A 13340-nucleotide genomic window follows, 5' to 3' on the forward strand; every position below is an offset into this window, starting at 1 on the left:
CCGGCGGAACAACCTAGAGCCCGAGCAGTGTGGGCAGGGAGGCTACACGCGCGCAGTGAGCGGGGCAGACCCAGTGTGGCTGAGGCACTGCGAGCGCACGCCAGTGTTATTTGCTTGCAGCATCCCTCCCTCCCCACAGCGCGACTGAACAAAGAGAAGAAATACAGTTCCACCCATCAGAACACTGACACAAGCTTCCCTAACCAGGAAACCTTGACAAGCCACCTGTACAAACCCACACACAGTGAGGAATAGCCACAATAAAGAGAACTCCACAAACTGCTAGAATACAGAAAGGACACCCCATACTCAGCAATTTAAACAAGATGAAGAGACAGAGGAATAGCCAGCAGATAAAGGAACAGGATAAATGCCCACCAAACCAAACAAAAGAGGAAGAGATAGGGAATCTACCTGATAAAGAATTCCGAATAATGATAGTGAAATTGATCCAAAATCTAGAAATTAAAATGGAATCACAGATAAATAGCTTGGAGACAAGGATTGAGAAGATGCAAGAAAGGTTTAACAAGGACCTAGAAGAAATAAAAAGAGTCAATATACAATGAATAATGCAATAAATGAAATTAAAAACACTCTGGAGGCAACAAAATAGTAGAATAACAGAGGCAGAAGATAGGATTAGTGAATTAGAAGATAGAATGGTAGAAATAAATGAATCAGAGAGAATAAAAGAAAAACGAATTAAAAGAAATGAGGACAATCTCAGAGACCTCCAGGACAATATTAAACGCTACAACATTCAATCATAGGGGTTCCAGAATAAGAAGACAAAAAGAAAGACCATGAGAAAATACTTGAGGAGATAATAGTTGAAAACTTCCCTAAACTGGGGAAGGAAATAATCACCCAAGTCCAAGAAACCCAGAGAATCCCAAACAGGATAAACCCAAGTAAACACCCCAAGACACATATTACTCAAATTAACAAAGATCAAACACAAAGAACAAATATTAAAAGCAGCAAGGGAAAAACAACAAATAACACACAAGGGAATTCCCATAAGGATAACAGCTGATCTTTCAATAGAAACTCTTCAAGCCAGGAGGGAATGGCAAGACATACTTAAAATGATGAAAGAAAATAACCTACAGCCCAGATTATTGTACCCAGCAAGGATTTCATTCAAGTATGAAGGAGAAATCAAAAGCTTCTCAGATAAGCAAAAGCTGAGAGAATTCTGCACCACCAAACCAGCTCTACAACAAATACTAAAGGATATTCTCTAGACAGGAAACACAAAAATGGTGTACAAATTCGAACCCCAAACAATAAAGTAAATGGCAACGGGATCATACTTATCAGTAATTACCTTAAACGTAAATGGGTTGAATGCCCCAACCAAAAGACAAAGACTGGCTGAATGGATACAAAAACAAGACCCCTACATATGTTGTCTACAGGAGACCCACCTCAAAACAGGGGACACATACAGACTGAAAGTGAAGGGCTGGAAAAAGATTTTCCATGCAAATAGGGACCAAAAGAAAGCAGGAGTAGCAATACTCATATCAGATAAAATAGACTTTAAAACAAAGGCTGTGAAAAGAGACAAAGAAGGTCACTACATAATGATCAAAGGATCAATCCAAGAAGAAGATATAACAATTATAAATATATATGCACCCAACACGGGAGCACCGTAGTATGTAAGACAAATGCTAACAAGTATGAAAGGAGAAATTAACAATAACACAATAATAGTGGGAGACTTTAATACCCCACTCACACCTATGGATAGATCAACTAAACAGAAAATTAATAAGAAACACAAACTTTAAACAATACAATAGACCAGTTAGACCTAATTGATATCTATAGGACATTTCATCCCAAAACAGTGAATTTCACCTTTTTCTCAAGCGCATGGAACCTTCTCCAGGATAGATCACATCCTGGGCCATAAAACTAGCCTTGGTAAATTCAAAAAATAGAAATCATTCCAAGCATCTTTTCTGACCACAATGCAGTAAGATTAGATCTCAATTACAGGAGAAAAACTATTAAAAATTCCAACATATGGAGGCTGAACAACACGCTGCTGAATAACAAACAAATCACAGAAGAAATCAAAAAGAAATCAAAATTTGCATAGAAACGAATGAAAATGAAAACACAACAACCCAAAACCTGTGGGACACAGTAAAAGCAGTCCTAAGGGGAAAGTTCATAGCAATACAGGCACACCTCAAGAAACAAGAAAAAAAGTCAAATAAATAACCTAACTCTACACCTCAAACAACTAGAAAAGGAAGAAATGAAGAACCCCAGGGTTAGTAGAAGGAAAGAAATCTTAAAAATTAGAGCAGAAATAAATGCAAAAGAAACAAAAGAGACCATAGCAAAAAATCAACAAAGCCAAAAGCTGGTTCTTTGAAAGGATAAATAAAATTGACAAACCATTAGCCAGACTCATCAAGAAACAAAGGGAGAAAAATCAAATCAATAAAATTAGAAATGACACTGGAGAGATCACAACAGACAACATAGAAATACAAAGGATCATAAGAGACTATTATCAACAATTATATGCCAATAAAATGGACAACGAGGAAGAAATGGACAAATTCTTAGAAAAGTACAACTTTCCAAAACTCGACCAGGAAGAAATAGAAAACCTTAACAGACCCATCACAAGCATGGAAATTGAAACTGTAATCAAAAATCTTCCAGCAAACAAAAGCCCAGGTCCAGACGGCTTCACAGCTGAATTCTACCAAAAATTTAGAGAAGAGCTAACACCTATCCTGCTCAAACTCTTCCAGAAAATTGCAGAGGAAGGTAAACTTCCAAACTCATTCTATGAGGCCACCATCACCCTAATACCAAAACCTGACAAAGATGCCACAAAAAAAAGAAAACTATAGGCCAATATCACTGATGAACATAGATGCAAAAATCCTTAACAAAATTCTAGCAATCAGAATCCAACAACACATTAAAAAGATCATACACCATGACCAAGTGGGCTTTATCCCAGGGATGCAAGGATTCTTCAATATCCGCAAATCAATCAATGTAATACACCACATTAACAAATTGAAAAACAAAAACCATATGATTATCTCAATAGATGCAGAGAAAGCCTTTGACAAAATTCAACACCCATTTATGATAAAAACTCTCCAGAAAGCAGGAATAGAAGGAACATACCTCAACATAATAAAAGCTATATATGACAAACCCACAGCAAACATTATCCTCAATGGTGAAAAATTGAAAGCATTTCCTCTAAAGTCAGGAACAAAACAAGGGTGCCCACTTTCACCATTACTATTCAACATAGTTTTGGAAGTTTTGGCTACAGCAATCAGAGCAGAAAAAGAAATAAAAGGAATCCAAATTGGAAAAGAAGAAGTAAAACTCTCACTATTTGCAGATGACATGATCCTCTACATAGAAAACCCTAAAGACTCCACCAGAAAATTACTAGAACTAATCAATGATTATAGTAAAGTTGCAGGATATAAAATCAACACACAGAAATCCCTTGCATTCCTATACACTAATAATGAGAAAACAGAAAGAGAAATTAAGGAAACAATTCCATTCACCATTGCAACGAAGAGAATAAAATACTTAGGAATATATCTACCTAAAGAAACTAAAGACCTATATATAGAAAACTATAAAACACTGGTGAAAGAAATCAAAGAGGACACTAATAGATGGAGAAATATACCATGTTCATGGATTGGAAGAATCAATATAGTGAAAATGAGTATACTACCCAAAGCAATTTATAGATTCAATGCAATCCCTATTAAGCTACCAACAGTATTCTTCACAGAGCTAGAACAAATAATTTCACAATTTGTATGGAAATACAAAAAACCTCGAATAGCCAAAGCGATCTTGAGAAAGAAAAATGGAACTGGAGGAATCAACCTACCTGACTTCAGGCTGTACTACAAAGCCACAGTTATCAAGACAGTATGGTACTGGCACAAAGACAGAAATATAGATCAATGGAACAAAATAGAAAGCCCAGAGATAAATCCACGCACATATGGACACCTTATCTTTGACAAAGGAGGCAAGAATATACAGTGGATTAAAGACAATCTCTTTAACAAGTGGTGCTGGGAAATCTGGTCAACCACTTGTAAAAGAATGAAACTAGAACACTTTCTAACACCATATACAAAAATAAACTCAAAATGGATTAAAGATCTCAACGTAAGACCAGAAACTATAAAACTCCTAGAGGAGAACATAGGCAAAACACTCTCTGACATACATCACAGCAGGATCCTCTATGACCCACCTCCCAGAATATTGGAAATAAAAGCAAAAATAAACAAATGGGACCTAATTAAACTTAAAAGCTTCTGCACATCAAAGGAAACTATTAGCAAGGTGAAAAGACAGCCTTCAGAATGGGAGAAAATAATAGCAAATGAAGCAACCGACAAACAACTAATCTCAAAATATACAAGCAACTCCTACAGCTCAACTCCAGAAAAATAAATGACCCAATCAAAAAATGGGCCAAAGATCTAAATAGACATTTCTCCAAAGAAGACATACAGATGGCTAACAAACACTTGAAAAGATGTTCAACATCACTCTTTATCAGAGAAATGCAAATCAAAACCACTATGAGGTACCATTTCACACCAGTCAGAATGGCTGCGATCCAAAAGTCTACAAATAATAAATGCTGGAGAGGGTGTGGAGAAAAGGAACCCTCTTACACTGTTGGTGGGAATGCAAATTAGTACAGCCACTATGGAGAACAGTGTGAGATTCCTTAAAAACTGGAAATAGAACTGCCTTATGATCCAGCAATCCCACTGCTGGGCATACACACTGAGGAAACCAGAAGGGAAAGAGACACGTGTACCCCAATGTTCATCGCAGCACTGTTTATAATAGCCAGGACATGGAAGCAACCTAGATGTCCATCAGCAGATGAATGGATAAGAAAGCTGTGGTACATATACACAATGGAGTATTACTCAGCCATTAAAAAGAATACATTTGAATCAGTTCTAATGAGGTGGATGAAACTGGAGACTATTATACAGAGTGAAGTAAGCCAGAAGGAAAAACATAAATACAGTATACTAACGCATGTATATGGAATTTAGAAAGATGGTAACGATAACCCTGTGTGCGAGACAGCAAAAAGAGACACTGATGTATAGAACAGTCTTATGGACTCTGTGGGAGAGGGTGGGAAGATTTGGGAGAATGTCATTGAAACATGTGAAATGTCATGTATGAAACGAGATGCCAGTCCAGGTTCAGTGCACGATGCTGGATGCTTGGGGCTGGTGCGCTGGGAGGGCCCAGGGGATGGTATGGGGAGGTTGGGAGGAGGAGGGTTCAGGATGGGGAGCATGTGATTTTTTTTAATTAAAAAATAAAAGAAAAAAAAATATACTATACATAATATTTTAAACCAAAATCTACAGTTTCATAGATTTTTTACAAAACAAATGGTTCTAAAAACTTCAAGTTGCCCTATTATTATTAAAACAATAATTAAAAGAACAGAACTGGTTTATCAAATAAACTGCCATGCTATCCAAGTTTCAAAAGTAATATGCATATATTACAATTGATACACTAGCTGCTTCTATCAAAAGATCTGTAATCAGAATAACCTATTACTAAGCAATGAAAATTAAATTGACAAATGAAAATCCTTTTATTAGGCACATGTAATATCACGATTACTAACTGAGGCTAAACAAGGTGCAAAGAAAAAACTGAGTTCATATGCATGCTATTTAGCATACAACAAACATGATTTTTAACTTTTAGTTTGGCAGACAACCGTCTCGAATATTCTAAATTTTAAAAATTACACAAGGTTGCAAGTCAGCATTCTAATAAGGAAATCCTGTGATTTCTGTATAACAGTTAGATTTCCTGTTTTCACTGTTTTATTTTAACCAACCATATCAGAAGAATTTCTTCCTGGTATACTTCCTGGTTAAATGACTTATATCTGGCATATTGTAATTAATATTATTCTCATTTATTAAAACACAACATTAAGAATTCAACTTCCCTGGTGGCTCAGATGGTAAAGCGTCTGTCTGCAATGGTAGAGACTGGGGTTCGATCCCTGGGTCGGGAAGATCCCCTGGAGAAGGAAATGGCAACCCACTCTAGTACTCTTGCCTGGAAAATCCCATGGACAGAGGAGCCTGGTAGGCTACAGTCCATGGGGTCACAAAGAGTCGGACACGACTGAGAGACTTTACTTTTTTTTTACTTAATACTACTTAAAATACAATATTTTAAAATAAACCAAATATTTAAAGTCTAATTTTTACCTTTAATGGCCTATGAGTACCACAAAAATCATTCTCTCTCCAGATACATACATTATCAAACTTTCCGCTCCTGTATTCTCTCCATTCACATGCTTCTCCAAGAAAAGAACTTCCTATAAAGGCTTCCCTACAGTGAACAAAACAAAAATTTAAACTAAAGGATGCTTACTATTACAGAAAGTTGAAGGAGAATGCTAATTCAGCCTCCATTTCTCTACCAACATCCAGATAGCTGCAGTCAGTCTTTTGACTTCTAATCTGGGTCCCTTTGGTTGGGAACACTGAGTTGTCCAACACAAAAGAGTCTGGAGCTATTATTTGTTTGCTATTCCTCATATAGCCAAGGTATTTAAATTACAAACTAGAGACAGGAAGTCCTAAATATTAACACAATCTGTCTCTTGAAAATTATCTCCCTTTCCATTTCAGTAAAAACACAATTTCAACTCTAAGTACAGATAATCTATTATATATTAAAGCACATATCACTAGCATGCACAGATATATTAGAAAACCAGATCTAACTAACTATGCCTGTTTTTAACTATGAAAAACAAATATTTTTTTCTAAAAACAAAAGTCTTCAACAGATTAGGGCCAGGTGCTCATATACTTCCACTCTAAAGACTGTAGGAAATTAACAAGGAAAAAGGAATGAAGGAAGAATTCATGTAAGTACAGAAAAACTAAAGAATTTTTGCTAATATACCTGAAATTTCTCCTGCTTGTTCATCTGATATTTAGGGTAAAATGCATAATAACTGATATTGAAAAAAATTTTTTTAACTTTAATTGAGGTATTTTATTTGAACTCAAATCTAAATGATTAAAAATATTTCTTAAAACTGCAATTTTTAACTATATAGCAGTAAGATTTCTTTACTATTATTCATCGATTTAATTAGTATTCAATCTAGGCACTATGAGTTTAGCCTTTATAATAACTGACATTTTTAAGAGTTTTACAGGTAGCAAGCAATGAACTTAACAGTTTTTCATGTAACAACCCTATGAATATGCCTTCCTTAGCCTCATTTTACAGATAAGAAAAAAAAAAAGAAACTCAAACGATGTAAAAGAATTTCCCCATGGATATATAACTAACTGTAAGGACTAGGTTGGAAATCGAATTCAGATAATGATACTAGTATTAGGTGACACCAGTACTTCAATCACTGTTCTAGGCACTCACAATGAAACTCTGGAAGACATACACAAGGCAAAACAGGTTACTAATATAATGAAAGTGCAAATAAAGTGCTTCGAAGTGCAACAGACACGGTCACTGCCTACTGGAAGTTTTCCTATTAACAGAAAAATCAAAATAGTTTGATGCCAGTTTAAGTAGCAAAAAAAAGTGTCTCATATATATTAACTATATTGGAAATGTCATATTTTAAAATCTAGAATCCATGAGAAAAGGCATTCAATTTTATTTCAATTTAAAGCCTGTCAGGCTATATTCAGAAAACAGGATCTCATCTCTTGTAATCTTTTAAAATAAGAACAAATAAGTTATCTGCAAACATGAGAAGAGAGGAATTACAAACATTAAATCTGTCTTTAGAGAAGGTATAATTTAACAGGAGAAACAAAATAATTCTTCAAATGGGCCTATAAGAGGAAGATTTCATGTCCCTAGGTGAAGTAAAACTGGAATTTAGGGAAAGATTTTTAGTCTGCACATACCATATACCATCTAATGTTTGTTCTCTTTCTATGAAAAGAAAAAAAAAAAAAAGCCAAAATCAAAAGAGGTTAAAAACAAAATTCAAGGAGTAAACAAGAGGTTCTACTTTTTAGAAAAAAGGATAATTTCAAGAGAGATTAAATTTAAGACGTATATAGTATCCAGAAGACTGAAGGCAAGAAATCTAGTTTATAACAAATCAATTTAATGTTAAAGAGTCAAGGTAGATTAGCTGCAAAGGAAAAAAGATGATTGTTAATAAACTACCGTCAGAATTAGAGAAACCTGGGATCTCTTCATACTAAATAACAGCAACAAAATGTTTATTTTCACCTTATTTACTGCACTGATTCCTGAGATCTGAGAGAAATCTACAAGAGGCTTGGTGGGAGGTGATTAAAGCTTGGTCTATGGAAACACTTTAAAATTCAGTAAACCTGAGCAGCAAGCTACATGATGGCATAGGACATTCTTCTCATCTTTGACACATTAACTCACCTCTCCTTTAAAATAACAGAAGCATTCACCAAAATTCTACAAACACTTTGGCCATCTAGGTGCATAAATAAGTCAGCATACTGTATACTTTGAAGTTCACACCACTGCTTACATATTAATAGATTCTGAATGCCTTCTCAGATAAGGTTGTTAGAATTTACATTAGAGGAGCATTCATATAACTTTAGGAGATGTCAAGAGAATGAAATGTTACCATCCAAAAATCTCCCATTAGAAACATTTCCTTATGATGATCTTTATTTTCTGAACAGCAACAGTAATGTTCAACTGCTGGGAGACTCTGGTGGCCCTCTACCACCCTCAGAGTTCACTCTCTCCTTTGAGCACTGAAGCAAGGTTAACATTTAGAATTAGAATCCCTAAAATTCCTAGTGTCAAGTGCAATTTAAGGCATATATGAGTCACTCTACAGGGAAGGAACAGACTATTCAAAAGCAAAGTACTTGGTTGGCACTAAAAGCAAATTCAGGTACTAAGTGACTACACCATATTAAATAATGATTACTGGGTTCTTTTCTATTATTTATTGACTGACAAATATGACAAAAAATAGTCAAAAATGGATAAAAAGAAAACCTGGGGTATCTATTAAGCTGTTCAGTTTGCTTCATTTATACATGCAAAATTAAGTAACTTAATCACAACTATTAAGAGATAGCTTAGTAACTATCCAAGTTGTAGTAAAAATCATGAGCCCTATATTTAGACATAGACTATTATGTGCAATGCTGATCTAAAGCTTGAAATCATTATAATAACTACAGAAAATTCTTTAAAAAATTATAGTTAAGGAAGAAAATGTCAATATTCTGGTAAGAAGCAAAAGTTTGGGGCCCTCCTTTCACTATCTGGGGAAGACAAATGAAAAATACGACACTTCCATTTAAACTTTAACATGGAACTACTAGAAATGAAAGAGGAGTTTTACTGAAAAACAGTAATCCAACTTTTGGTAATTAATACGAACAATCTAAAATAAATACAAGTCTCCCAGGACTTCTACACTCAAATACTGAGTGCAAGGATGGCAGGACTGAACCATTAACAAAAATAGTTTTCTCTTCCCAAAATTATTCCCAGTGAACTTAAAGAAAACTAAATGAAAAGCACTGTACGCGCTAATTGTTGACAGCAAACAATTAGTAACTGTTTTAACTTTTTTTTTTAAGACACCCACTCTTTATAACTACAAAAACTTGACTTTAACTCAGAGGAAGAAATGAAACTAATCCCAGCTATTTCTAAACTTAACAATTAAGAGCCTATGGACTTGAACAATAAAAAGCCCCCACACACATTACACAGAAACGACATTGTTAAACCACCCCAACCCAAAGATGTCAGATTAAAACTTGAAAAATATCCTACAAAACATTCTAGCTTCCGAGTGTAGTCTCTGTAAACATTAAGTAGCTCAATGACCAAAGTGCTGTTGCCGCCTCCGTTCTCAAAGGCCAGGTCTGCCGACCCTAAAGAGTGGGGACCTCCCCGTGGGACGTGGGGGACCCCCGCAAGGGCGACGAGGTTTTCTGGGCCTCCGCCCGCTGCTCTGGGCCGAGACCGGCTGACTCAGGGGCGCGGACTCGCCACAGGCGACGAGGGAGCCTCCCTCACTCACCGTGAAGCGCTGGTCGCCGACGCTGCCCACCGAGAAGCAGTGATCGCCGGGATTCACGGCCCCGGTCAGCACCTGGTGCAGGTTCATGTCTGCGCCTCAGTCCAGCAACTGACGTCGTGTCCGGCTCATGCCCGGGGTCAGCGGTCGCTTCCCTCCCTTTCCTTCACGGGCGGCGGCCGTTCTGCAGCGACAGGCGCCAGAAGCCAGAGCCGCTCAGCTGCGGCCCGCAGCTCATCCCGAGCCCCGGCCTGTGAGGCCCGGAGGGGGCGGGCCAGCTAGCGGGCGGAGCGCCGCGCTCGTCTGCGCACCTGTCACAGTCCACGCGGGCCCAGGTGAAGCTCTGGGTCGACCCAGCGGCCGCGACCCCCGGCCGACTCACCGGCCAGGAGGGCCACGCCGTCCACAACACTTCCCTGAGGTCTGGGTGGCTGGCCCGGACCGAGCCCAAGTGTCGCAAGCAGCACGCACTCGCCCTCCCCACCTGACCTGGCCCTTGCAGGCTCCGATGCCCGCCACCCCCAATGGCCTCGGCGGCTCCCTACGCGTCGCTAGGTCCCTTTGGCCGAAATATCGCGAGATTCTCGGGGCGAAAAGGAATACTGCAGTAAAGGAATCACTTTTTTACCACGGCTGACAGAACAGCAAGAGGAAAACGCCTCTTCCAGGGAGATGTTGGCCAATCCCGAGCTCTAGCCCATCTAAGGCTCCACCCACTGCTAAGGATAGACCAATGTCTTAAAGGTTTGTGAGGGACGCTGTGCGTTTGAATGTTCAACGTCAGGAGCCTAGTAAAAACATAAAGAGCCTTGGATAAGGTTGCTGCTGCTACTGCTGCCAAGTCGCTTCAGTCGTGTCCGACTCTGTGCGACCCCATCGACGGCAGCCCACTAGGCTCCTCTGTCCCTGGGATTCTCCAGGCAAGAATCCTGGAATGGGTTGCCATCTCCTTCTCCAGTGCATGAAAGTGAAAAGTGAAAGTGAAATCGCTCAGTCGTGCCCGACTCTTAGCGACCCCATGGACTGCGTAGCCTACCAGGCTACTCCGTCCGTGGGATTTTCCAGGATAAGGTTAAGGGCTGTCAAATTATGCTTTAGGTTAGGGCTTATTCTGACTGTTGGACCAGAAAGCTTAAAAGGGAGAAGTACATTATAAATACACTTGCGGTGTCCCCAGTCCTGGTAGAAACTACAAGTCCCAACAAACACCGCTCCTCTGGGCGGCCCACGAATACTACTGAATGGGTACTACCCTGCGGCTTCTCTGACCCGCACAGTAGTAACTCCGGCCAGACGCGCGTTTCCATTTCGCTAAAAAGGAAAACACTTGACAAGTGCTAAAATGAGGTGTTTCACCAAAGTTCAACTTAACATTCGTTTTTAAGTTGTGGTAATAATAATACTGCACCAGCTCTGCGTTTAGCTGGTATTTCGGAAAAATCTAAGAATTCCAAAGTGATTAGTGTCATAATCTCAACTGTGAGATTCAACTCATTGTGTTTTGACACAAGTTTTGTATTGATAAACATCTGTTTTTGTCTCCGCCCATGTATCGTAAGCCCCTTAAGAGACAAGCTGTCGTGTATTCCCAGTGTCCAGCGCAAAGTGTACTTTACGATCTAGGTGTTCAGTAAAGGGTAAAAGAGTGAATGTAAATAAGAACTTCCCAGTAAACAAAGAGGTCACCTGATGCGAAGAACTGACTGACTGGAAAGACCCTGATGCTGGTAAAGATTGAAGGCGGGAGGAGAAGGGGACGACAGAGGATGAGATGGTTGGATGGCATCACAGAGTCTGTGAACATGAGTTTGAGTAAGCTCCAGGAGTTGGTGGATAGCCAGGGAAGCCTGACATGCTGCAGTCCAGGGGGTCGCAAAGAGTGGGACACGACTGAGCGACTGAACTGAACTGAAACCGATTTTGATTTTTATACCCTTTTCTGGTGGTAAAAACAAACAAAAAACTCTTCACACTAATAGTTGGATGAGAAGAGTACTGGTAATTTTATTATTATTTTTTGCTTTCCTTGTGTTTTGCAATGTGCATATACTTTGTTTTGCAATTTTAAAAGTTTACTTTAAAAGTAAGTTTAAGAAAAAAATCTTTAAAAAGTAGATATATGTATTTATATAATGATACACTTTGCCATAGGGCAGAAAGGAATGCAACATTGTAAATCAACTATAATAAAAAATATTTTTAACAAAAGTCTAAAAGAGCCATCTCCCTTTTTTAAATTTGAAAGATGTAAATGAATTCCATTATTTATCCCAGTCTCCTCATAAAAAGGAGGGATTTAAAATTTAAATTGTCTTAAAAAATACTATTTTATTGAGGTGTAACATTTTGTTTTTTAATTATTAATTCAGATTTTATTTAAAATGCCTTTAAGTTAATTTTATATTTTAGATCTTAAATCAAGATTTTTCTCTGTTTCATATAAATTCTGTATCTAGCCCAAAGTTTAACATGTTTACTCGCTCTATTCTGCCTATTTTCTGGTTTTAAAAGGCATACTTTAAAAAGTATGTAATGAAAGATTAAAAGAATGAAAGAAAGTAAGGGACCTAGTAGTTAGGAAATCTGAGATCTACTCTTGATCTCTCATTTGCTGTATGACCATGGAAAATGTCTCATGAACTTTAAGACCGTTTTCCTCATCTGTAAAATTAGCAAGTTTAACTTGTTTATCATCAATTTTTTGCTTGGCATTTTTATTCCTGATAAACATCTGTTAGTTTTTATTAAATTCCTTCATCCTAGAAATAGATGGAATTTGACTCCTTCCCTAATTACTCATTTAGACAAGTAACTTAATCTCTCTGTGCTTTACTTTTCTTATCTGTAAAGTGGGGATATTAATAGACATTCTTCAAAGGATTATCATGAAGATTAAATGAGCACGGTGTTTAGCACATAGGCAGAATTTAATAGATGTTTGTTATTCTTAATATTTTTTAGATTTTTGACTGTTTGAAAGCCTTTATTGATTTTGATACAATACTGTTTGAAGTTTTGGTATTTTGGCCATGAGGCTTCTTAGTTCCCCAATAGGGGATCAAACTCATGCCCTGCAGTGGAAGGTTAAGTCTTTACCCCACAGGGAAGACTATTATTATTATTACTATTATTAAATAAACCTAACCTTTTGACATATTTTTTCTAAAGTGTTCCATATAGTGTCAAACCTCAGTCCAAATAAAAT

The 13340-nt window shown here is 37.7% G+C and overlaps 1 protein-coding gene across 6 annotated transcripts in view; it reads right to left on the bottom strand.

Moving 5' to 3' along the window:
• Positions 1 to 10711, bottom strand: part of DMXL1 (Dmx like 1) — a 133100-nt gene extending 122389 nt beyond the window's left edge. For 3 of the 6 annotated variants that reach the window (XM_070374102.1, XM_014476728.2, XM_070374105.1), the window contains exon 1: positions 10139 to 10709. In XM_070374102.1, coding sequence (XP_070230203.1) covers positions 10139 to 10225 — 87 coding nt within the window. In that variant the 5' untranslated portion in view covers positions 10226 to 10709. Of the gene's footprint in view, positions 1 to 10138 lie in introns of all 6 variants that reach the window. The other 3 variants (XM_070374103.1, XM_070374101.1, XM_070374106.1) reach the window with 2 other exon arrangements.
• Between the last annotated feature and the right edge of the window lie 2629 nt (positions 10712 to 13340).

Source organism: Bos mutus, chromosome 7 (assembly GCF_027580195.1).
Source record: "Bos mutus isolate GX-2022 chromosome 7, NWIPB_WYAK_1.1, whole genome shotgun sequence".
Lineage (NCBI taxonomy): Eukaryota > Metazoa > Chordata > Mammalia > Artiodactyla > Bovidae > Bos > Bos mutus.